At 42.0% G+C, this 26,341-nt stretch overlaps 1 protein-coding gene across 1 annotated transcript in view; it reads left to right on the top strand.

The window, feature by feature from the left end:
- Positions 1-26,341, top strand: part of ERBB3 (erb-b2 receptor tyrosine kinase 3) — a 124,713-nt gene that overhangs the window by 73,029 nt on the left and 25,343 nt on the right. Inside the window, exons 4-12 of the mRNA XM_069758411.1 lie at positions 594-719; positions 10,271-10,336; positions 11,331-11,449; positions 11,539-11,677; positions 12,201-12,314; positions 12,599-12,713; positions 22,062-22,135; positions 22,238-22,325; positions 23,306-23,508. Of these exons, the coding sequence (XP_069614512.1) occupies positions 594-719; positions 10,271-10,336; positions 11,331-11,449; positions 11,539-11,677; positions 12,201-12,314; positions 12,599-12,713; positions 22,062-22,135; positions 22,238-22,325; positions 23,306-23,508 (1,044 nt within the window). The remainder of the gene's footprint in view (positions 1-593; positions 720-10,270; positions 10,337-11,330; positions 11,450-11,538; positions 11,678-12,200; positions 12,315-12,598; positions 12,714-22,061; positions 22,136-22,237; positions 22,326-23,305; positions 23,509-26,341) is intronic.

The raw sequence follows: 26,341 nt of genomic DNA, 5'->3' as shown, positions 1-26,341 counted from the left end.
GGGGTCGGGGGAAGGAGAAAAAAAAGACAATTGTTCCAAAAATAATCTGCGTTCCCAGAGCAGCCGCTGATTGAGGGGACAAGCTGACTTGCTGAGTGGGGAGAGCCTCCTACAATAAACTCTGTCATTGGCAATCAACTCCCCCAGCTTCCATGTGGCCAGTCTTATTAGTCAGACTAGCTGTACACCCCCTATTGTTGACCCCTCCACATGCTCCTTACACATTCCCGCCTGAGAAAACCCCTTCTGGACTTTCGACTTTTGTTTTAGTATTCATTGCTTTACTACTAGTGGAGCTGTGCCAGCACTATTGTGTTTTTGGCTCTATCGAACAAACAGATAAAATAAGAGCACGTCTCTATCGTTGGATAAGCGCACTGGTTATACTGGTTTGAAACTTCAGCAAACAAGACCTGTTCACAAAAGAGCATACATTTTTCCCATACGAACAGAACAAAATAAAATGTCAACACTTCTGTGCACAGCTTGGTGGATACAGACTATCCTAATGTACACCTGTTTGCAGCGCGCTCCCAATATGGCACCCTTCACACTATATTAACGTCACTGTTTCCCATTGTGCCCGTTTTCAGAGATTCTAGCGGGAGGCGTTCATATAACTAAGAATGAGCAGCTGTGTTACACTGATACCATTGACTGGAAAGACATCATACGCGATCCAAAGGCTCAAGTAGAAATTAGCGACAATGCTGCAAACTGTAAGTTCTGCTCGGCTGGATGATTCCCACTTATATGTGACACGCAGACTGATTTATAGAACGCACTGGCTTTACTTTACTTTCATCTTTTTTTTTAACTGTTGCCTATAAGCTTTATTATTTTCTATCACAAAAAGAAAAACGATTAAAACACATCCAACGCACCCTTATGATCTACAATACCTACCGTAAATCAGGATCATAATATATATATATGTGAAATTATTAATTTATTAATATTATCTGTGTATGAAAATTAAATATATTGCATTGTGGACTTTAATGGGTATATATGTCGGATATTTAGAATGTATATTAGTGGATCTGCCATAAATGTCTAATAGATGCAGGTCTCACCTTTTGAGAACTTTTATGGAATGGAGAGAGCTGCCTCAGGATGAGACCGGGCTCCTTTACTAAAGGGAATCTGTCACCGGGGTTTTGCTATCTCATTTGATAGCAGCATGGTATAGGGACGGAAACCATGATTCCAGTGATGTATCACTTAGTTTACTGGATGCTACAGTTGTAATAAAATCACTATTTTATCTTCTGCAGATGTAGTAGTGCTCTGAATGCTGAGCCCCGTGTAACCCCACTCAAACTATTGATGAATCGTTTTCTGTGTACATGGTATATTGACAAAAAGCTGCCAATCAGTGGTGGGGGCGGAAATACACGTAGCAGGAGGACTAGATGGCACGCAACACCTACTCATATAGTGATAATCTCCTGCTGATAAAACACTGATTTTATTGAAATCACACAGCCTAGTAAGTGAAACACCCCTGGAATCAGGGTCTCAGCTCCTACATCATGGTTCCCTCAGACTACTTAGCAAAAAATCTTCTGACAGATTCCCTTTAAAATAATTGCTGTTCCCAGGTGGGACCTGCATCTATTAGATACATAGTGATCCTGTAGATATGGCATAAAAGTCCTAGATGAGACTTTATCAGAATATGATAGAATAGTATTGTTATACAAAAGAGTTCAGTGGATGTCTGTTTTATAGTCCTGAAAAGGGTCCATAGAAGCCAAAACACAGATCGTTAGCAAACTAGGCACCTCCAAAATCTGAACATATATTATACAGTTTTAAATACATTACTGGAAACAAGACAGCACTGCTTTAAAAATAAAACAAAAGCGAATTTTTTTTAAATTAAATTAAAATATATTTAAATTTATCAAAATAGAATTTAAAAAATAAACTAGACTTTTAGGATACATCCATTCATACATTCATTACATGGAAATGAGTCCGACAAGGCTTATTGTTGCTAGCAAGATTTCTCTGGAAAACAGTCATCATAGAGGGCAGTACGTTGGGGCGAGTACATTTATTACAGGCAGCCGTTGGAATATACTGGTAACAGTACAGACCTGGAGTTTATACACAACACTGAGCCGGTTACTATGTGTCCCTGCAGTGTCTGCGTCCAGTACACTTCAGACCTTGGCAGTTTCACTTGGACCAAGTCCAGATGTCTTATCAATAAGATTATAACTGGCTGGGGAAAGATTTCAATAGAGAAACGTGCAAATCTTCATACGCAGGGCTAGGTGTTAAGGGAAATAACCTCCGCCCTATGTTACTGATTTATACAAAAGGTGTATTTGGTTTCCATGTCAGGAACCTGGGCAAATGTATGAAACTCTATGCTCGTATCTACACACCTCTGTTTGCTTTCTTTATAACAGGCCTCAGCTTTGGCGCTGCATTGCACAAATGACAAACAAATCACTGAAATCATATTTCACTAATTAATTGTCCACAATCAAAACACCTGTTTGCCCAGATCATCTACAGGATCAGTATGCATTAGTCTATAGGTGCTAATGACATGGTCACTGCAAATTGTTAAACAGTAGTAACTAAGTAAACTTGATTTCAATAAATATTTTTAAAAACATTGAAACCATCGCTGTCCCTTGTGGCTTTCGGTATAAGGTCTCATACTCATTTGCGAGAAGAACGGACGAGTGCAATCCGATAAAAAATCTGACTAATGTTATTCTGTGATTCAGTGCTCAACTGCAATTTTTTTTCTCAGCTCAGATCAGACTGAGACAAAAATCACAGCATGCTGCGATTGTCCTGGTATATATCGGATGAGACTCGCCAATGCAAGTCAATGGGTGCGAGAAAAGAAATCGCACTGTATACGGACCATGTGTGTGCCGTCCAATTTTTACTCACCCATCTCCTTTAAAATCCGACATTTCATCTGCCGCGTACAGCAAAATAACAGCGTGACCTGTCTGAATAGCATAGAATATATATATACTGTATGTACATATCCCTGATATGTCAGACGTGAAGGTAATCCTCTGATGCCCATGCCTCCTGTAAAAGAGGCAGCAGAGACACTGGAGTGCGCGTGCTACCGCAACTCAGTGCCTCACAGTGACGTGAGAAAGGTGTGAGGAGTTCATACACAATGAACTCCGTTCACCTCACTGACGTCAGCACGAACGCCGTGGGGAAGTTCTCACTTATTATTTTAATTATAAGGGGCATTTTTTTTGTGGGATCTTCCATTTTAATAACTAGTAAAGGCTAAGTCTGCTGTTGTGAGCTGATATTAATAGCCTGTGAAGCTCCATGTGTATTACCCCCTTCCCAGGCTATACACATCTGCCCCCAGGTGTCGGCTTTCCCTCTGCTGGTTAATAAAATTTCGGGATCCCACACCATTATGTTCAGATGTGTGTGTATATATATATATATATATATATATATATATATATATATATATATATATATATATATATCTAAAATACATGTACAGTAAGCTACACACGCAAAGCACTGATTATATATTTCACTGACATATTTCTATCTATCTAGTTATATATATATATATATATATATATATATATATATATATATATATGTATTGAATAGTATTTCCATTGAAAACTATCCTTAAATGACATAGAGAATTCCTCTATGTAAAAGATGATGTTGAAAATCGTATTGCATACGGATTGCATTTGCATGTCACTTGCATGATACACGTCCGACATTTCAGGAACAACATCAGACCAATTTTTTTTTAACGGTGATGGGTATGAGCCCTTATTAATATTATAGCATATGAATAATCCATGTAGGCATAACAACAAGAAATGTAAATTACTGTAAGAGAGTTCTCCCACCTAAAAATTTCATCTAAGTGCCAAGAAATGGTGCTGCCTCTTGCCCTGAGAAACCAGCATTTTCTCTCTAAGTGATATCTCTGAATATAGTGGCTTACACATGGCGATCATTAAAGGGATTGTCCAGTCCTGAACTACAAGTCCGCCGTCACTGACCTTGTGCCAGAAACAGGCTGTCATGTGCATATTCCTGGCAACAATCCAACTTGACTGTTTTTGGCATCTCTCGATACACTTGTATACCTGCGGTCACATGATTTCCGCCCTCAGCGCCTGAATCTTTGTTCCTATAGGACATAAGCCACAGTAGAAGTGTCTAACGTCAGCCTACCCCAATCTTCCCATTTAGTAGAGCATACATGTGTATGGAGGTGGGTAGAGTCAAAATAAATCTCTGTTGGTCAAAACAGCAGTTGATTTATAGTGGAGTTAAGCCAAAAAATTGACACAACCCTGGTTCAGCAGTTACGTTGGTCCTCTTTGATGCCATCATTCCTGGCGCCTCTTCTGACTGGTATGCCTGGCGTGATGTGGCCATTATGCTGCACCAAGCCTGATCAGAAAAGGCACTGGGTGTTTTGGTAGGTAGGAGGAGGGTCACTAGGCATCTATTGGTGGGCCATGAGTTAAGGAACACTTAGGGTACCGTCACACAGTGGCATTTTGATCGCTACGACGGCACGATCCGTGACGCTCCAGCATCGTAACAATATCGCTCCAGCGTCGTAGACTGCGGTCACACTTCGCAATGTACGACGCTGGAGCGATAATTTCATGACGTATGTGCGATGTAGAAGCCGTTGGTTACTATGCGCACATCGTATACAATATTGTGCACACCTTTGTTACACCATGCGATCATGCCGCCACAGCGGGACACTAGACGACGAAAGAAAGTTTCAGACGATCTGCTACGACGTACGATTCTCAGCGGGGTCCCTGATCGCAGGAGCATGTCAGACACAGCGAGATCGCTGGAACGTCACAGATATATCGCTGGAACGTCACAAATCATGCCGTCGTAGCGATCAAAATGCCACTGTGTGACGGTACCCTTAGGCAGGGGATAAGGGAAGTCAGATCTTATTGCTGGAGGCACAGTCCTTGCAGTGAGATATGTAATGCACAGAGGCAGTGTTCTCCAGTTCACCTGCTTTCCATTTGCTTGGTCATGAAAAAAAAAGTCTTCTCTATAACTTCCATATGACCTAATGATCAAATGCGAATAGGATTGAAGAAAATGAAAGATAGTTAAATATTTCTTAACTTACCCATATGTAGTTCCCACGGTTTTCACATTGATTTTCAGTAAAGTTCTTTTATGCTGTGTTGAGCTATTCATTGAAGAGGACCAGTCACCAGGCAAGGTGACACATTTCGGCTCATATTTTATTGCCACTACTTTTTTTTTCATTTAGTGATAATTTTCATGATCTTCATAAGGGGGCGTTGCCCACAGGTTTCTCTTTTAAAGGGAACCTGAACCCCCGGTTCGGTCCGATCGGTGTCGCGGTCCAGTCCGGCGCCTCCTATCTTCATCAGATGACATCCTCTTGTCTTCACTCTGCAGCTCCGGCGCAGGCGTACTATGTCTGTCCTGTTGAGGGCAGAGCAAAGTACTGCAGTGCGCAGGCGCTGGGAAAGGTCAGAGAGGCCCAGCACCTGCGCACTGCAGTACTTTGCTCTGCCCTAAACAGGACAGACAAAGTACGCCTGCGCCGGAGCTGCAGCGTGAAGACAAGAAGTGGACATCATCGTAAGAAGATGCGAGGCACTGGACCGTGACGCCCATCGAATCGGACCGCCCGCCCAGGTGAGTATAATATAACCTCCTTTTATCATCTTTCAGGATACATCGGGGGCTTATCTACAGCATTACAGAATGCTGTAGATAAGCCCCTGATGTTGATGGGTTTAGCTCACCTTCCATTTTGGGGGTGACAGGTTCCCTTTAAAGACCATTTGGATTACTACTAAATAGAAAGTGCTCATGTCTATGGAGCTGTATGGTGGATTTAAAAGAAACAAACACTTACTCAGATGAGCATCAGGGTTAAAATAAGAGCAAAAACTGGCCACTATGAACTGGTGACAGATCCTATTTATCAAAAACATAGGCAAATGTGCTCATTATCACAGTATGAACATACAAAGGATACCATTACTACAAAGCACAGACCTCATCCACAATGACCTGGAGCATTGGTTTACCCTAAGTATATAGGAAACCGGAAAATGACTGACACTTCACCATGTACAGAGACCATGTACAATGGCTGGTGTCAGCACTGTAACCATTGTCACAGCGTAACACTGTCATTTACGACTTCCTAAAGATATTACAATGAATGGGTCCTGTAATAACCTGCAAAATAATTAACTAGTAATCATTGTCAAAAACATAAATCTTAAGTCTCCCATACAGGTTATACTAACATCTGCTGAGCTTGGCAGTATCGACGGGTATGGCTGGCAGTCTGATGTGTACAGCGGCCTCCTGACTCTAAGGATTCGGAAGGTCCGATATCTAATTATAAAGAGTTAATTGGAGTAAATAGTACAGGAGGCTGCATGGTTCCTACAGATGACCCCTCTAAGAAGACCATTCGCCATAATAAGGCATATGGACTGGTGTTGTATTTATCAGACAAGCACTTTAGCAGGTGACATGTCCAATATGAAAGTCATAACAGTAAGGGCTCAATTAGACATGTATTTTTCACGTTCAAGTTCTTCTTTTATATTTTAATGGATAGAACTTGTACTTAGTATAACCTATGGGGCTGCACACATTTCCAGTTTTTTTCTCATCCAAGAAAATCTGATAAAACTAAGATAAATCAAACTCTTAGAAAACTCAGATGACTTTCCAATGAAAATCGGAGCAAAATCCTTGATGAAACTAGGATAGTTTTTCTCGTATATTAAACAAAAAAATAATGTCAGAATGAGCCCTAACTGCGGGGATACAGAAAAAATATCCTTGTATTACAATTTTTTAAAAAGAGCTTTTAAAATGTGTTAAAATAATAATCACATAAGCTTTGCTTACCTATTCAGGTCCTCAAAACTCCGGTTGTCCCTGCTATTCCTGCAGCTATGAAGTCACATCCATCATTCACTTGACCACTGCAGTCAATCGCTGAGGAGTCTGTTGGCATACATACAAACATTACTGCTGAGGCCAGTAGTTGGCTGCAGTGGTCACGTGAACAATGAAGGTGACATCAATACTGCAGGACTGGCATGGACCAGCGTAGTAATGGCACCCTTTTTTGGGAGTTTGAATAGGTAAATAATCCTTTTTATAATATTTCAACAGATTTCTTCTTTTACCCACCTGCACAACCCCTTTAACCTTTGTACTCTTCTGCCGTTATATTGTGAAGACGTAGCATTTGTCTTAGAGTTTATCAGTGACTATTTTTCCTGGAATGCTTTAAATGGTTTCTCAATCTTAAGTGTTTGCAGTGGCTTAGTACATTATGACCGCTGGAGCCTTCATAAGCATCTATTCTATACTCTCTGCAGCGTATTCTGTAGTTACTCCTGTGCCATCGCTTATTGTTGCCTGGTTTATTTTTGTCGGTGCTCATGATAAGATGTCACTGTCCATTTACGCACACTATGTGTAACTCTGCATATACGGTATGTCTGCGGTGACAGTCACAAATGTGTTTTAGGTGCCATATAGTTCAGCTCTACAAACCCTTTTAACAAATATTAGCTCATGCCATGTGGGTGCCAAGATAAACCCTGCTTTGGCAAAACCTCTGCCATCCTTATCCTGTTTCTTGAGGCCAGTTGTATTTCTGCTTTAATACAAACACTTTACGAGACGCTCAAGAGACTTTTTTTTATTGTTAAAACATAGTAATAAACCCTAAAAAAGTGTCACTGACACCAGCTGGTTAGTCAGGCGCTCTGTGCGGTGCGTAGACTGTGTAGTTTAGGGACAGAATAAGTGACAGTTGACCCTGTCCATTACTCCAGGCCAGTAGATCTATCAGATGTTCCAGGTATTATAGGACAGGCATCAAGCATGCTTATTTTCTTGGCTGGACTGAGCTACACGTGGCTGCCGGTCATTTATGTATTTTGTGCTGACAGCAGACACATCTCTGATTTTCCAAACTAAGAATATGATCACACATGACAAATATCTTGTCACTAATATATCTTAGTGAGGTCTGAACAAATTCGCTCATTCAGATGTACGGAACGGATTTTAAGCCACGTACAATGTTGTAACCACTCCGATGTGGATTAAAATCCGATGACTGTTTCTTCAGAAAGTTTCCTTTTGCTGTGCACATGGAAACTTTCTGTTGTGTGTGAACTGGTTGTAGCCTCCCTCCCCTCACATTATGGGACATGGATTTCATACGGCTGTAAGTGCAGACTCCACAGTGAAAGTTGGGTGAAATCTGACATATGTGAACCACTCTGTTCTAAAAATAATTTGTGCATCATCAAATTATCTCATAATCAAATTAAATCTCCATTGTTGGTCACTTGTATCTCGAGTTCTCGGTCTCAGTCTTTGGGATGTGCTGAAAAACAAAACAATGTCGGGCCCATGGAGTACCTACGGCGCAACTTAAAGGAAGACCCTTCAACTTACATAGAAGTAGCGAAGACCCTGGCGATTTACTGTGCAGCTTACATGAATTTCGAATTCCATGTATCGACAGAGTGATAAGTGTGTGTATATATATATATAAAGTATATACACTGTGTGCAGAATTATTAGGCAAGTTGTATTTTGATCACAAGATACTTTTTATACATGTTGTCCTACTCCAAGCTGTTCAGGCTTGAGAGACAACTACCAATTAAGTAAATCAGGTGATGTGCATCTCTGTAATGAGGAGGGGTGTTGTCTAATGACAACAAAACCCTATATAAGGTGTGCTTAATTATTAGGCAACTTCCTTTCCTTTGGCAAAATGGGTCAGAAGAGAGATTTGACGGGCTCTGAAAAGTCCAAAATTGTGAGATGTATTTCAGAGGGATGCAGCAGTCTTGAAATTGCCAAACTTTTGAAGCGTGATCACCGATCAATCAAGCGTTTCATGGAAAATAGCCAACAGGGTCGCAAGAGGCGTGTTGGGCAAAAAAGGCGCAAAATAACTGCCCATGAATTGAGGAAAATCAAGCGTGAAGCTGCCAAGATGCCATTTGCCACCAGTTTTGCCATATTTCAGAGCTGCAACGTTACTGGAGTAACAAAAAGCACAATGTGTGCGATACTCGGGGACATGGCCAAGGGAAGGAAGGCTGAAAAACTACCACCTTTGAACAAAAAACATTAAGATAAAACATCAAGACTGAGCCAAGAAATATTTTAAGACTGACTTTTCAAAGGTTTTATGGACTGATGAAATGAGAGTGACTCTTGATGGGACAGATGGACGGGCCAGAGACTGGATCAGTAAAGGGCAGAGAGCTCCACTCCGACTCAGACGCCAGCAAGGTGGAGGTGGGGTACTGGTATGGGCTGGTATCATCAAAGATCAACTTGTGGGACCTTTTCGGGTAGAGGATGGAGTGAATCTCAACTCCCAGACCTACTGCCAGTTTCTGGAAGACAACTTCTTCAATCAGTGGTACAGAAAGTAGTCGGTATCGTTCAAGAAAAACATGATTTTCATGCAGGACATGCTCCATCACATGCCTCTGGCGTGGCTGCCAGTAAAGGTCTCAAAGAAGAAAAAATAATGACATGGCCCCCTTGTTCACTTGATCTGAACCCCATAGAGAACCTGTGGTCCCTCATAAAATGTGAGATCTACAGGGAGGGAAAACAGTCCACCTCTCGGAACAGTGTCTGGGAGGTTGTGGTGGCTGCTGCACGCAATGTTGATCGTAAACAGATCAAGCAACTGACAGAATCTATGGATGGAGGCTGCTGAGTGTCATCATAAAGAAAGGTGGCTATATTGGTCACTAATTTTTTGGGGTTTTGTTTTTTCATGTCAGAAATGTTTATTTCTAAATTTTGTGCAGTTATATTGGTTTACCTGCTGAAAATAAACAAGTGAGATGGGAATATATTTGGTTTTTATTAAGTTGTCTAATAATTCTGCACAGTAATAGTTACCTGCACAAACAGATATACTCCTAAGATAGCCAAATCTAAAAAAAAAAAAACACTCCAACTTCCAAAAATATTAAGCTTTTATATTTCTGAGTCTTTTGGGTTGATTGAGAACATAGTTGTTGATCAATAATAAAAATAATCCTCTAAAATACAACTTGCCTAATAATTCTGCACACAGCGTATATCTCCCTTTCCCCACAGACTGTTGTTATGGTTTAGATATATAAAATAGAGTGAATGTTAAATTATCTTTTGGGGACTGAACCCTTGTTGTCTTCTGCAGGTAAACCTTGTCATCCTTCTTGTACTGAGAAGTGTTGGGGGCCAGGAGAAGAAGACTGTCAGAAATGTGAGTGTTTCCCTGTGGATTCTTTTCTGATGGTGACAATAATACTAAATATTTCCCCAAAAAATAAAAGAAAATTTGTAAAAAATATACTTATATATGGTGCGCTATATTTGTTTACATCACTTCATAACATCCATATATTTGAACGCCTTTTCTGGTCACTAAAAAAATTCTCCTAATACTTTATCGTCCAAAAAAAGATTGTATTGCCTGTATCCAGAAAATAAGCCATTACTGGCATCAGAACATAGCGGCAAACGATGATCACTCCTGCCTATCTTCCGGCGCAAATGATAAAGGATGTTTTTTTTGTTTTTTTTTACAAACCATTATTTTGGAAAAAAACTGTCAGGAGCCTTTAACCCCTGTGCTGCAAAATCTCGAAATATTTTGGGAACTGATATAGTATTTGCAAACATGCATTTATTGAAACATGGGGTTCTAGAACGCAAAAACACTAAGAAAACATGGATATGTCTATGACTGGAGAGCAATTATGCCACGGTGGTGCCTTTGGGTTATACCGCATTTTCACAAAGTGCCCAAATAGTGGTGCATATAAATCAGTGCCACGTAGTGCACCGTGGTGTCACCTAAAAGGATATATGTACAGTAATATGGAACAGTCCTGACAGCATTGCAATAGTGGTCACACAGGCCTGTCAGTCACATTGGACTGTCATCTATATTAGTGTACCCACATACAGTAGCAAGAAAAAGTAAGTGAACCCATTGAAATTATCGACATTTACTCCCAATTGTTTGTATGTTATTAATTTAATTACATTGTGTTCCTCTAGAATTGAGACTAACAATCAGAACTCAATACAGACATACAGGCACTTCTAAGGGGTTCACATACTTTTTCTAGCAGCTATTGTGTTTCCAAACACACAAATGAACCCACACAGAAGTTGCATGTAGTTTTATATGTGAAATTAAATCATTCACTAAATGATCCTGAAATATACAATATAAGTATGTTTTCCTGCAGTGACAAAGAACATCTGCGCAGAGCAGTGCAATGGACGCTGCTATGGCCAGACCCCCACTGAATGCTGCCATGATGAGTGCGCGGGGGGCTGCACAGGTTCCCTAAACACTCAGTGCTTTGTAAGTAATTCTCTGTGAATCGTACTATCAGCGTTTTGATGTTCCAAGTTTAGCGATTTGCCATAATGGTAACTGTCTATCCCATACAGTCGTGTCGGAACTTCAATGATAATGGAACCTGTGTCTCACGATGTTCTCAGCTGATTTACAACTCTCTGACCGGTCAAATGGAACATGGCCCTGACGCCAAATTTCAGTATGGAGGATCCTGTGTGAAGAACTGCCCCCGTATGTATAGGCAGATGAAAGTAATAATGTCTGACCCTGATAATTAACTTGGTATGGATAGTCATGGGAAAGGTAAACTGAATGTCCTGCTAATTAAAGTGGGAGGATGGTTGGGTAAAAAAATAAGTTTTCCCACTGTAATTATTCATTATAAAGTCCTCCAGACTCCCTAATAAATATCAGTGATGAGAGCCAAGCTGGATCACCAGCAGAGCTATACATATGGGGGCTTGGACGTATATTGGGTACTGCAGACGAAACGGGCAGCGGTGCTTCAATGAGCAAAACTGACCCCTCTCAGTAAATATTAACGAATGTGTATCTTCTCAGCAGCTCCTCATACATGACCTGCTGTCCTCATAAATGCCAACATGTCCAACCTGACAGATACACCATCCATACTGCTAAAAAAAAAAAGAATAAAGTGCAGAAGGTTCCCTTTGATTTGTAGCTGGCATATCAGTATTATTATTACAGTTATATATGGATTTTGCACTTATATTGTTTTTTTTTTCATATTTAGTTAATTTTGTGATAGACCAGAACTCCTGTGTCCGTGCATGCCCCAGCAACAAGATGGAAGTGACAAAAAATGGAGTCAAGATGTGCGAGCCATGTTCAGGACTTTGTCCAAAAGGTAACTGTGGTGTCACATTGGGGACACGAAGATAATGTAGAGATGAAATGCTTTTCTGCTTTGTCATTGCCTTTACCAGATTATAGTAGCAGTTGTTAGCTAGTAATGTATGTCAAGATGTTTCTGGATCCTTTTTATTTTAATAATTTAATGCAAATAATATGGAAGTAATAAAATGAAGAAATCTCTTCAGGTATACTGGACTGGAATATAGCCCTAACACCGTTATGACTTGGTGGTGAATTCTTCTGGTTTACCTTTCTATTTCCTCTACTTCTTTCCAGCATGTGAAGGAACCGGTGGTAAATACCAGACTGTGGATTCTAGTAACATTGATAGATTCATTAATTGCACCAAGATCTTGGGAAATTTGGACTTCCTTACTATTGGACTAGATGGGTAAGATAAAAACTGATATTTAGTATTTACATTGTGCTTTGCGCACTGTATTAGAAATAGACATATACGAGACACATCTGGTTGGTAAGATACTGTGTATCTGTATAAAGATACTTTTATTTTATTCTTGTGTTGCTTCCAGTGGTGAATTTTCATAAATTCGCCCAATTTTTTTTTACTATTTTTATTAAATCTAATGAACGGTCAACATTTGAAGAAGACTAAGCAAGCGTTCATTACCATGGATGGCAAGAAGAACAAACAAATCAATTTTGGAACAAATCAAGCCAGACATGTCACTCAAAGCAAGGATCACCAAGCTATGACTTGTCTACTTTGGACACATCGTACAAAGAGAGTGATCACTGGAGCAGGACATCATGGTCAGAAGAATAGAAGGAACAAGGTGAAAAGGAAGACCAGCAACCCGATGGCTTGATACAATCAAGATAATGGTAGAGAAGACCATGGTGGACCTATCTAGGCATGCACAAGAATGATCTTCTTACAGATCGCTCATCCATAAAGCCACCATTGCTCGAGATTGAGACAAAGGCCGTTAAAAAAAAAGAAAACTTCATTTTCGCATACTGAACAATATTGATAAAGTTTCTAACAAATCATACCCGATGGACCTATCACCCAACCAAGTTTGTAGCAAGGTCAAATACAGGATCACGTATTAGGCACAACAACACTTGGTATAGCCCATATAAATTAGCACTAAACTAAGTGGCCCATATATCTGGAATTATATTGGAAGGTTAAAGAAATGGATTACTCAGAAGAGCAGCAAGAATAAAATAAGAGCAAATATATATTTTTTTTTATTCAAATAAATTTTTATTAAGAATAACAAGATAAATGACATGTTACATTCTCATTTTCAATACAAAGCTTTTTTCCCCCCCTTCAAACATTCCCCTTCAATCCCACCACCCCCCAACCCCACCCAACAAAGCAGCTCACCTTGGTTAGCACTTCCATCATTAGACCAATATACTATCTAATCCCTCGGCCAATAATATAAGCCACATTTAACATTACCATTAATTAGAAACCTTAATTAACTCTCCCTCTATAATACCCCTATCCCATAGCAATCCACGGAGACCACATTTTATTGAACATTTCGATTTTCCCTTTTTTTATAAAACCCCTTTTCCAGTGTCAGGCCCTGCTTCACACACTGGAGGAATTCTCCTCTTGACGGCGGTTCTTCCCTAATCCAATTTCGAGCTATTACCTTCCTAGCCATGTATAACAATCTGGCAATAGCTATCTTCAGGTTGTTATCCACTCCAATCTCATCCACACATCCCAACAAGCACACAACTGGATCCCTTGGCACCTTACATCCATACGCACCTTCCATACGACTCAAAACTACCACCCAAAAAGCAGCCAGTCTCGGACACGTCCACATCATATGGAGTATATCAGCTGTTGTGAATTTGCTTTTTGGCTCCCTCTAGTGGTTACTAGTTTTTTGACTCTGGTTTTTCTGTCTTTCCTTTTATCCGCACCTGGGTCGTTAGTTAGGGGCGTTGCTTTATAAGCTCCCTGGACACTCAGTTCTATGCCTGGCAACGTAGTTATCAGAGCTAATCTGCTGTGCTCTTGTCTACTGATCCTGGTCCGGTTATTCAGCTAAGTCATTTACTTTGCTTTTTGCTATTTGTTTTTGGTTTTGTATTTTTGTCCAGCTTGTTCCTAATCTGTATCCTGACTTTTGCTGGAAGCTCTAGGGCGCTGGTGTTCTCCCCCCGGACCGTTAGACGGTTCGGGGGTTCTTGAATTTCCAGTGTGGATTTTTGATAGGGTTTTTTGTTGACCATATAAGTTACCTTTCTATATTCTGCTATTAGTTAGCGGGCCTCTCTGTGCTAAACCTGGTTCATTTCTGTGTTTGTCATTTCCTCTTACCTCACCGTTATTATTTGTGGGGGGCTTCTATCCTGCTTTGGGGTCCCTTTCTCTGGAGGCAAGAGAGGTCTTTGTTTTCCTCTACTAGGGGTATTTAGATTCTCCGGCTGGCGCGAGTCATCTAGGATCTACGTAGGTATGACCCCCGGCTACTTCTAGTGTTGGCGTTAGGAGTAGATATATGGTCAACCCAGTTACCACTGCCCTATGAGCTGGATTTTTGTATCTTGCAGACTTCCACGTTCCTCTGAGACCCTCGCCATTGGGGTCATAACAGTTTGCCAGGCCCATATTAAATGTTTAATGCATTGCAAAAGAGGGATTATAAGAAAGAAGATTCTGAGTTTTTTTTTTTCTCCTCTCTCATTTTTTTTTTTTTTCTTCATCCCCTTTACCTCAGAGTGGCTTATGCTTGCTGCAGACATGAATGTCCAGACCTTGATTACAAGTGTGGACCAGCTGGCTACTCGTGTGCAGGGCATACAAGATTATGTTATCAGAAGTCCTGGGTCAGAACCTAAGATACCGATTCCTGAACTGTTTTCCGGAGACAGGTTTAAGTTTAGGAATTTCAAGAATAATTGTAAATTGTTTTTGTCCCTGAGACCCTGTTCATCTGGAGACTCCGCTCAGCAAGTAAAAATTGTTATTTCGTTCTTACGGGGTGACCCTCAAGATTGGGCTTTTTCGCTGGCGCCAGGAGATCCGGCATTGGCTGATATTGATGCGTTTTTTCTGGCGCTCGGTTTACTTTATGAGGAACCCAATCTTGAGATTCAGGCAGAAAAGGCCCTGCTGGCTATGTCTCAGGGGCAGGACGAGGCTGAAGTGTATTGCCAAAAATTTCGGAAATGGTCCGTGCTGACACATTGGAACGACTGTGCACTGGCCGCTAATTTTAGAAATGGTCTTTCTGATGCCATTAAAGATGTTATGGTGGGTTTTCCCATTCCCACAGGTCTGAATGATGCTATGGCACTGGCTATTCAAATTGACCGGCGATTGCGGGAGCGCAAGACCGCAAATTCCCTCATGGTGTTGTCTGAACAGACACCTAATTCGGTGCAATGTGATAGAAAAACCGCAAATTCCCTCATGGTGTTGTCTGAACAGACACCTGATTTAATGCAATGTGATAGAATCCTGACCAGAAATGAGCGGAAAATTCATAGACGCCGGAATGGCTTGTGCTACTACTGTGGTGATTCTACACATGTTATCTCAGCATGCTCTAAACGTATAGCTAAGGTTGTTGGTCCGGTCACCGCTGGAAATTTGCAACCTAAATTTATTCTGTCTGTAACTTTGATTTGCTCACTGTCGTCTTATCCTGTCATGGCGTTTGTAGATTCAGGTGCTGCCCTGAGTCTTATGGATCTGTCATTTGCTAAGCGCTGTGGTTTTACTCTTGAACCATTAGAAAATCCTATTCCTCTTAGGGGTATTGATGCTACGCCATTGGCAGCAAATAAACCGCAGTATTGGACACAGGTTACCATGTGCATGACTCCTGAACACCGCGAGGTGATACGTTTTCTTGTTTTACATAAAATGCATGATTTGGTTGTTTTAGGGCTGCCATGGTTACAGACCCATAATCCCGTCCTGGACTGGAAGGCTATGTCAGTTTCTAGTTGGGGCTGTCGTGGTATTCATGGGGATATCCTGCCTGTGTCTATTGCTTCTTCTACGCCTTCGGAAGTTCCGGAGTATTTGTCTGATTATCAGGATGTCTTTAGCGAGTCCAGGTCCAGTGCATTGCCTCCTCATAGGGACTGTGACTGTGCTATAGATTTGATTCCAGGCAGTAAATTTCCTAAGGGAAGACTCTTTAATCTGTCGGTACCTGAACATACCGCTATGCGTTCGTATATCAAGGAGTCTTTGGAGAAAGGACATATTCGTCCGTCTTCTTCCCCTCTTGGTGCAGGATTCTTTTTTGTGGCTAAAAAGGACGGATCTTTGAGGCCTTGTATTGATTATCGGCTTTTAAATAAGATCACTGTCAAATTTCAGTATCCTCTGCCGCTGTTGTCTGACTTGTTTGCCCGAATTAAAGGTGCCAAGTGGTTCACCAAGATAGACCTTCGTGGTGCGTACAACCTTGTGCGCATTAAGCAAGGTGATGAATGGAAAACCGCATTCAATACGCCCGAAGGTCATTTTGAGTACTTGGTGATGCCTTTTGGGCTCTCCAATGCGCCTTCAGTTTTTCAGTCCTTTATGCATGACATTTTCCGGAAGTATCTGGATAAATTTTTGATCGTTTATCTGGATGATATTTTGGTTTTTTCTGATGATTGGGACTCGCATGTGGAGCAGGTCAGGTTGGTCTTTAAAATTTTGCGTGAAAATTCTTTGTTTGTCAAAGGCTCAAAGTGTCTCTTTGGTGTACAGAAGGTTCCCTTTTTGGGGTTTATTTTTTCCCCTTCTGCTGTGGAGATGGACCCGGTCAAGGTCCGAGCTATTCTTGATTGGACTCAGCCCTCGTCAGTTAAGAGTCTTCAGAAGTTCTTGGGTTTCGCTAACTTCTACCGTCGTTTTATCGCTAATTTTTCTAGCGTTGTGAAACCTTTGACGGATATGACCAAGAAGGGCTCCGATGTAGCTAACTGGGCTCCTGCTGCCGTGGAGGCTTTCCAGGAGTTGAAACGCCGGTTTACTTCGGCGCCTGTTTTGTGCCAGCCCGATGTCTCACTTCCCTTTCAGGTTGAGGTGGATGCTTCGGAGATTGGAGCAGGGGCCGTTTTGTCGCAGAGAGGCCCTGGTTGCTCTGTTATGAAACCTTGTGCCTTTTTCTCTAGGAAGTTTTCGCCTGCCGAGCGAAATTATGATGTGGGCAATCGGGAGTTGTTGGCCATGAAGTGGGCATTTGAGGAGTGGCGTCATTGGCTCGAGGGTGCTAAGCATCGTGTGGTGGTCTTGACTGATCACAAAAATCTGATGTATCTCGAGTCTGCTAAACGCCTTAATCCGAGACAGGCCCGCTGGTCATTGTTTTTCTCCCGCTTTGATTTTGTTGTCTCGTATTTACCAGGTTCAAAGAATGTGAAGGCCGATGCTCTTTCTAGGAGCTTTGTGCCTGATGCTCCTGGAGTCGCTGATCCTGTTGGTATTCTTAAGGATGGAGTTATCTTATCAGCTATTTCTCCGGATCTGCGACGTGTGTTGCAGAGATTTCAAGCTGATAGGCCTGAGTCTTGTCCACCTGACAGACTGTTTGTTCCGGATAAGTGGACCAGCAGAGTCATTTCCGAGGTTCATTCCTCGGTGTTGGCAGGTCACCCGGGAATTTTTGGCACCAGAGATCTGGTGGCCAGGTCCTTTTGGTGGCCTTCTTTGTCAAGGGATGTGCGGTCATTTGTGCAGTCCTGTGGGACTTGTGCTAGAGCTAAGCCTTGCTGTTCTCGTGCCAGCGGGTTGCTCTTGCCCTTGCCTGTCCCGAAGAGACCTTGGACACATATCTCCATGGATTTCATTTCTGATCTTCCGCTATCTCAGGGCATGTCTGTTATCTGGGTGATATGTGATCGCTTCTCCAAGATGGTCCATTTGGTTCCTTTGCCTAAGCTGCCTTCCTCTTCCGATCTGGTTCCTGTGTTTTTCCAGAACGTGGTTCGTTTGCACGGCATCCCTGAGAATATTGTGTCAGATAGAGGATCCCAGTTCGTTTCCAGGTTCTGGCGATCCTTTTGTAGTAGGATGGGCATTGATTTGTCGTTTTCCTCTGCTTTCCATCCTCAGACTAATGGACAGACGGAGCGAACCAATCAGACTTTGGAGGCTTATTTGAGGTGTTTTGTCTCTGCTGATCAGGACGATTGGGTGACATTCTTGCCGTTGGCTGAGTTTGCCCTTAATAATCGGGCTAGTTCCGCCACCTTGGTTTCGCCTTTTTTCTGCAACACTGGTTTCCATCCTCGCTTTTCTTCAGGTCATGTGGAGTCTTCTGACTGTCCTGGGGTGGATTCTGTGGTGGATAGGTTGCAGCGGATCTGGAATCATGTGGTGGACAACTTGAAGTTGTCACAGGAGAGGGCTCAGCGCTTTGCCAACCGCCGCCGCGGTGTGGGTCCCCGACTACGCGTTGGGGATTTGGTATGGCTTTCTTCCCGCTTTGTTCCTATGAAGGTCTCCTCTCCCAAATTTAAACCTCGTTTTATTGGTCCTTACAAGATATTGGAAATCCTTAATCCTGTATCTTTTCGTCTGGATCTTCCTGTGTCGTTTGCTATTCACAATGTATTTCATAGGTCCTTGTTGCGGCGGTACGTTGTGCCTGTAGTTCCTTCTGCTGAGCCTCCTGCTCCGGTGTTGGTTGAGGGCGAGTTGGAGTACGTGGTGGAGAAGATCTTGGATTCTCGCCTCTCCAGGCGAAGACTTCAGTACCTGGTCAAGTGGAAGGGCTATGGTCAGGAGGATAATTCCTGGGTGGTCGCCTCTGATGTTCATGCGGCCGATTTAGTTCGTGCCTTTCATGCCGCTCATCCTGGTCGCCCTGGTGGTCGTGGTGAGGGTTCGGTGACCCCTCACTAAGGGGGGGGTACTGTTGTGAATTTGCTTTTTGGCTCCCTCTAGTGGTTACTAGTTTTTTGACTCTGGTTTTTCTGTCTTTCCTTTTATCCGCACCTGGGTCGTTAGTTAGGGGCGTTGCTTTATAAGCTCCCTGGACACTCAGTTCTATGCCTGGCAACGTAGTTATCAGAGCTAATCTGCTGTGCTCTTGTCTACTGATCCTGGTCCGGTTATTCAGCTAAGTCATTTACTTTGCTTTTTGCTATTTGTTTTTGGTTTTGTATTTTTGTCCAGCTTGTTCCTAATCTGTATCCTGACTTTTGCTGGAAGCTCTAGGGCGCTGGTGTTCTCCCCCCGGACCGTTAGACGGTTCGGGGGTTCTTGAATTTCCAGTGTGGATTTTTGATAGGGTTTTTTGTTGACCATATAAGTTACCTTTCTATATTCTGCTATTAGTTAGCGGGCCTCTCTGTGCTAAACCTGGTTCATTTCTGTGTTTGTCATTTCCTCTTACCTCACCGTTATTATTTGTGGGGGGCTTCTATCCTGCTTTGGGGTCCCTTTCTCTGGAGGCAAGAGAGGTCTTTGTTTTCCTCTACTAGGGGTATTTAGATTCTCCGGCTGGCGCGAGTCATCTAGGATCTACGTAGGTATGACCCCCGGCTACTTCTAGTGTTGGCGTTAGGAGTAGATATATGGTCAACCCAGTTACCACTGCCCTATGAGCTGGATTTTTGTATCTTGCAGACTTCCACGTTCCTCTGAGACCCTCGCCATTGGGGTCATAACAATCAGCATCTGCAGTTTTACACCTCGGGTATTCAGAATCATCACGCAAACCAGCCTTATATAGCACCATCGGTGACTTATAAACCCTGTGTATCACATAGAGCTGTGACAGCCTATACGGTTCGCTCAGTGACAATCGTGGGACCCATTCTAGCACCGACTCCCAAGTCTCATTCTCTATTGGACCCAGATCCCTTTCCCACTTAGCTCTCACCATTATTGGAAAACCCAATAGGAAAGTGTGCAACAGATCTTTATACAAAGTAGATATGACTCCCCCAGTAGTCCCTTCATTACACACATACTCCAGTACTATATCCCTCTGAATTCCAATACCTCCGTTTCTATTCTGAGCTCCAAAAGCATGCCTCATCCGCAAATACTGAAATTCCCCCACAGTCCCAAGACCAAATTCCGCCTGTAATTGGGAAAATGATTTCAATTCACCTCGCTCAATTATTTGATACACGTACTGAATCCCTTTGACCTGCCATTCTGTCAGTACCCCCAGTGCCTCAAACTCCTGTAAGTTGCTGTTATGCCATAGCGGTGAGAATCTAGTCAAATCCGTGACCCCCCGTATATGTCTCGGCCTACCCCACAGCCTGCGTATCAACAACACAGTCGGGTATAATTTCTCCAGAGCCCCCAGGGATCCATCCTCCAAACATTGTACTACTGGCCTTCTTTTTGTCACCACTTCCATCAGCCGCTGTACCGCCCCAGATGACCCTTCATGCGCCCAGCCTTTTAAATGCTGACTCTGGGCTGCAAGAAAATATATTTCAGGGTTAGGCAATGCCAATCCCCCATCTTCCTTGGGTCGCTGAAGTGTCTCCAGTTTGATACGCGGATGCTGTCTCCCCCATATTAAATTCCTGAACAGAGAGTTAATCTGTCTAAATCTCCCGCGTGGTATCCAAACTGGCGCATTATGAAGAATATACAGTATTTTTGGCATCAAAATCATTTTAATAAGATTCATCCTACCTACCACAGATAAATGCAGTTTAAGCCAAGCATCCGCTTTCGCTTTAAGAACACCTAAGATTGGAGTCAGATTTCTATGTACATAGTCAGTAACAGGCATAGATACCCATATTCCAAGGTACTTAAATTGGCTAGTCACCTCCAGTCGCCCATCCTCCAGTGGCTCCCCACCATCATCATCCACCTTAAACAAGACAGACTTACTCCAGTTTATCCTAAGTCCCGACACCGATCCGAAACGCTCAATAATCCCAATGGCTCCCTCCAGGGACGTACCCGGGTCAGCCAGAAATAGCAGAATGTCATCCGCATACAACGCCACCCTTTCTTCAATCATCCCATATTTAAACCCAGTCACCTCATCAGACCGTCGAAGCTTAGCAGCCAGTGGTTCCACAGCCAGAGCAAACAAAAGAGGAGAGAGCGGACACCCCTGTCTCGTCCCTCTAGCCAGTTGTATGGTCCGTGATAACTCCCCATTTACCCTAACCCTAGCCATCGGCATCGAGTACATCAGTCGAATCCAGGATATGAACTGCGGTCCAAACCCCATACTCCGGAGCACCTGCCAGAGATACCCCCACTCCACACTATCGAATGCCTTATGGGCGTCTAAAGATGCAATAACTCTCTGGCCACAGTTGTCGGATCTGAGTTGCAAATTCATATACAGCCTTCGTAAGTTGATCGCAGTGGACCGATCAGGCATAAAGCCAGACTGGTCTGAGTGCACCAGGCCGGAGAATATGAGCAAATATTTACCACTTTTGACCTAATGACTGGTTTTCTATAAATTATTATGGCCTTCAGACACACGTAAACTTTAAAACCTTTAATAAAAGCTGTAGTTTGTAATCTAAAATAAGTATATAATCTGACATTCATTTTGATTTGAAGAAAAAGAAACGCATTTGTTTGAAAAGACAAGTTAGGTTCCCAATGTTTTTGCAAGTATCCATGATATACTTTCCATATCCTCCATTGTTGGGTGGCTTTCAGAGCAACATATGCAGCATGATGATTGTAAATTGTAAATCTGGACTTTGTTCTCTAGCAGAAGCGCGAGAACCATTGAAGGTATAATTTTTTTCATTGTTGTTTTTTTCCTGATTATATGTATAATTCTAGGGATGAGTTTATGAATATTACTGCTCTGGACCCTAACAAGCTGAACGTCTTCAAGACCGTGCAAGAAATAACAGGTAAAAGAAAGGCTACTGAATCTTTAGATAAATTAGCATGTTATATTCTTGGGGTATGAGCATAATATCTTGTTCTAACACGAATGACAAATCTCACTTTAGGGTACCTGAACATTCAGTCATGGCCAAAACATATGAATGACTTCAGTGTCTTTTCGAGCCTCACTACTATTGGTGGTCGAAGTCTAATGTGAGTATCTTGTCTTCTACGTTATATGGAAACTAAATGCAGAAGACTTTCTAGTGCCAGCTCTGACAGATAGTTGAGAGGTACATCCATAGCCCTCCGAGTAGTGACAGCCCCCATTACTGGTATAATGACAGCCAAAGCTTCCCCTACAGAAACTTCACTGGTCCTCTGTACCACCCTGCCCTATAGGCCGCATAATTGCAACCAAGCGATCACACTTTACCCCCATTCAGTATTCTTGCATCAAGCAATCCCACCACACTGTCGTATCCCGTTTCAAGCACCCCTCATATCTGGCAGGATATCCTATTTCCAGCTTACCATATTTATCTCTCCACCCCCATGGCCAAGTGCATGCACATCCAGATCTGATCTTCCTGTGTAGGGTTACACAGAAGTGTCACCATCTGGAGACCTGCTCTTCATAACTATTTGTTAGACGTGGTTCTAGTGCACCAAGTGGGCAGACAGGTGGGAGCCACATTTCACACTCCCGCGAGCCACATGTAGCTCTCAAGCCACAAGTTGGGGACTCCTGTTCTAGAGAATGCACCGAGTATCGCGGGTGCTTCAGTGACAAACACAGGCAATCCCCACATGTTTTGTGGCTGTCTAACATCCGTTGAACATGTGGCCATGGGGACTCGAACATGTCACTCAATCACCCGCGGTACGCAGTGCATACCCGGACACCCTAGGCAAACGCGAGGAACGAGCACTTGCACTCATCACGAATTGCTTTTCCTAGACATCGGTGAAGAATTGCTGTTTTTCAGCGTGGTATATATCATTGTACATTGCCAGTGGCTTATCGGTAAACTATCAGTACTGATTTATTTTATAGATAAGGGGTTATATGTGCACATTGCTGTCAAAATGTTGGTAATCTACGTCCCTATTACTTCTCCTTTATCCCATATTGTGTTTTACTTATCTTGTGTTTTCGACAAGAGACCTGATCTCTCAATGATATGTTACAGACGTGGGGTGTCACTTCTTGTGATGAAGAACAGCAATGTGACGTCTCTGGGGTTTCGTTCACTGCGTGATATCAGTGCCGGCAAGGTTTATATTGCAGAAAACGAGAATCTGTGCTATTATAACACCATTAACTGGAAATACTTATCCCCAACTAAACGGCAGAACTTTGATATAAAGAATAACAAGCCTGCCAGTGATTGTGGTAATTCCTTCTTATTCTGACTTTCATTTCTTAATAATACAGTATAATATTAGTAAAGAATTAGTAAAGATATATTGATTCTTAGAAACTGCAAAGCTTAGATCAGACAGTCTTAAAATGCCCCAGAATTATCATAATTGTTCATGCTGCTTGATAAATGTGTCTCGTTTTAATACTATCTAGTTTACACCTATTTTTAGTTAATGTAAAAGTTGATGGGGTATGAATACTTTTTAGTTACGGTACTACTTTTTGTTGTTATATCACATAAAATCCCAATAAAATATACTTAAGTTGTGGGTGTAAAGTGAAGAAAATAGGGAACAGTTCACTGGATATGAATACTTTTTCAAGGAACTGTACATTCCTATTATGACAATTATGGTGGTTGTATCTTAAATGAATCTATCATCAGGTTTTTGCTGTGTAATATAAGAACAGCATATTGTAGGGGCAGAAATCCTGATTCCAGCGATGTGTCACTTACGAGGCTGTGTTGTTGTTTTAATAAAAATCAATGTTTTATCACCAGGAGATTATCACTAATGAACTTGTGGTCTCCTGCCATGTAGTCCTATTTCTCTATGTATCCCTGTCCCCACCATTGATTCTGATTGTCAGCTTTTATGCCTGTGCACAGTGTACACAGAAAGCTGCCAATCATTGGTTTGGTTGGGGTTATACAGAGCTCAGCATTCAGAGAGCTGCTAGATCTGCAGCAGAGAAAACAGTGATTTTATCAAAACTGCACCAACCAGTCCAGTAAGGGATACCTCACTGGAATCAGGATCTCTGCCCCTACATCATGTTACTCTCAGATAACATAGAAAAAACCTGGTGACAGATTCTCTTTAAAGGGAGGCACATAGCCTTGTAGGGGATATAGTCTCTGTAAAAATCACACTTTTAGGCCGGCTTCACACTCAGCGTATGAAAATACGGTCCGTATATTACGGCCGTAATACGCTGAAATGTCCCGAAAATAGTGGTCCGTAGCTCCTCCGTAGGCAGGGTGTTTCAGCGTTTTTTGCGCATGGCATCCTCCGTATGTAATCCGTATGGCATCCGTACTGCGTGGTTTTCTCGCAGGCTTGCAAAACCAACATACCGCTATAGAAATGATCCATGTGTCCCAAAAAGAAAAATATATATATATATACTGTCTATATATATATATATATATATATATATATATATATATATATATATATATGTCATTAGACACATATATGTATATATATTAATATTTTTTCCAGCGCTATACAGCTTGAAAGCCGGTAATTCAATTACCGGCTTTTTCTTTCTCCTTCCTAAAACCCGACATGATTTGAGACATGGTTTACATACAGTAAACCATGTCTTCTCTCCATTTTTTTTGCAGATTCCACACTACTAATGTCAGTAGTGTGTATCTGCAAAATTTGGCCGTTCTAGCTCTTAAAATAAAGGGTTAAATGGCGGAAAAAATTGGCGTGGGCTCCCGCGCAATTTTCTCCGCCAGAGTAGTAAAGCCAGTGACTGGGGGCAAATATTAATAGCCTGGAGAGGGTCCATGGTTATTGGCCCCCCCCCTGGCTACAAATATCTGCCCCCAGCCACCCCAGAAAAGGCACATCTGGAAGATGCGCCTATTCTGGCACTTGGCCACTCTCTTCCCATACCCGTGTAGCGGTGGGATATGGGGTAATGAAGGGTTAATGCCACCTTGCTATTGTAAGGTGACATTAAGCCTAATTAATAATGGAGAGGCGTCAATTATGACACCTATCCATTATTAATCCAATTGTAGTAAAGGGTTAAATAAAACACAAACACATTATTAAAAATTATTTTAATGAAATAAAAACAATGGTTGTTGGAGTATTTTATTCTACGCCCAATCCAGTCACTGAAGACCCTCGTTCTGTGAAAGAAAAAACATAATAAACCAACAATATACTTACCCTCCGCAGATCTGTAACGTCCAACGATGTAAATCCTTCTGAAGGGGTTAAAACATTTTGCAGCAAGGAGCTTTGCTAATGCAATGCTACTCCTCGCTGCAAAACCCCGGGGAATGAGTCTAAATATAGATCAATGAGCTATATTTAGCTTCATTTGCGGTGAGGCGCCCTCTGCTGGCTGTTCATAGATCGTGGGAAATTACCTAGAAAGCTCCCAGGCTCCGCCATTTAACCCTTTATTTTAAGAGCTAGAACGGCCAAATTTTGCAGATACACACTACTGACATTAGTAGTGTGGAATCTGCAAAAAAAATGGAGAGAAGACATGGTTTACTGTATGTAAACCATGTCTCAAATCATGTCGGGTTTTAGGAAGGAGAAAGAAAAAGCCGGTAATTGAATTACTGGCTTTCAAGCTGTATAGCGCTGGAATAAATATTAATATATATACATATATGTGTCTCACTGACATATATATATATATATATACCTATTCTATGTGTACACATTTATTCTACCTATTCTACTGTAAGCTGTCAGTGTGATTTTACTGTACACCGCACTGAATTGCCGGCTTTTCTCTCTAACAGCGCTGCGTATTTCTCGCAAGTCACACTGCTTGTCCGTGTGTAATCCGTATTTTTCACGCTTCCATAGACTTTCATTGGCGTATTTCTTGCGCAGTACGGTGACAAACGCAGCATGCTGCGATTTTGTACGGCCGTAGAAAGCCGTATAATACTGATCAGTAAAATACGGCAGATAGGAGCAGGGGCATAGAGAATAATTGTGCCGTATTTTTTGCGAGTTTTACAGACGTAGTTTCTGCGCTCTTACGTCCGTAAAACTCGCAAGTGTGAAGCCGGCCTTAGTATTCTAATTCACTTCTG

The sequence above is a fragment of the Ranitomeya imitator genome, chromosome 3 (genome assembly GCF_032444005.1).
Source record: "Ranitomeya imitator isolate aRanImi1 chromosome 3, aRanImi1.pri, whole genome shotgun sequence".
NCBI classification, from domain to species: domain Eukaryota; kingdom Metazoa; phylum Chordata; class Amphibia; order Anura; family Dendrobatidae; genus Ranitomeya; species Ranitomeya imitator.
Note: the sequence above shows the minus strand (reverse complement) of the source record. Positions and strands in the feature narration are given on the sequence as shown.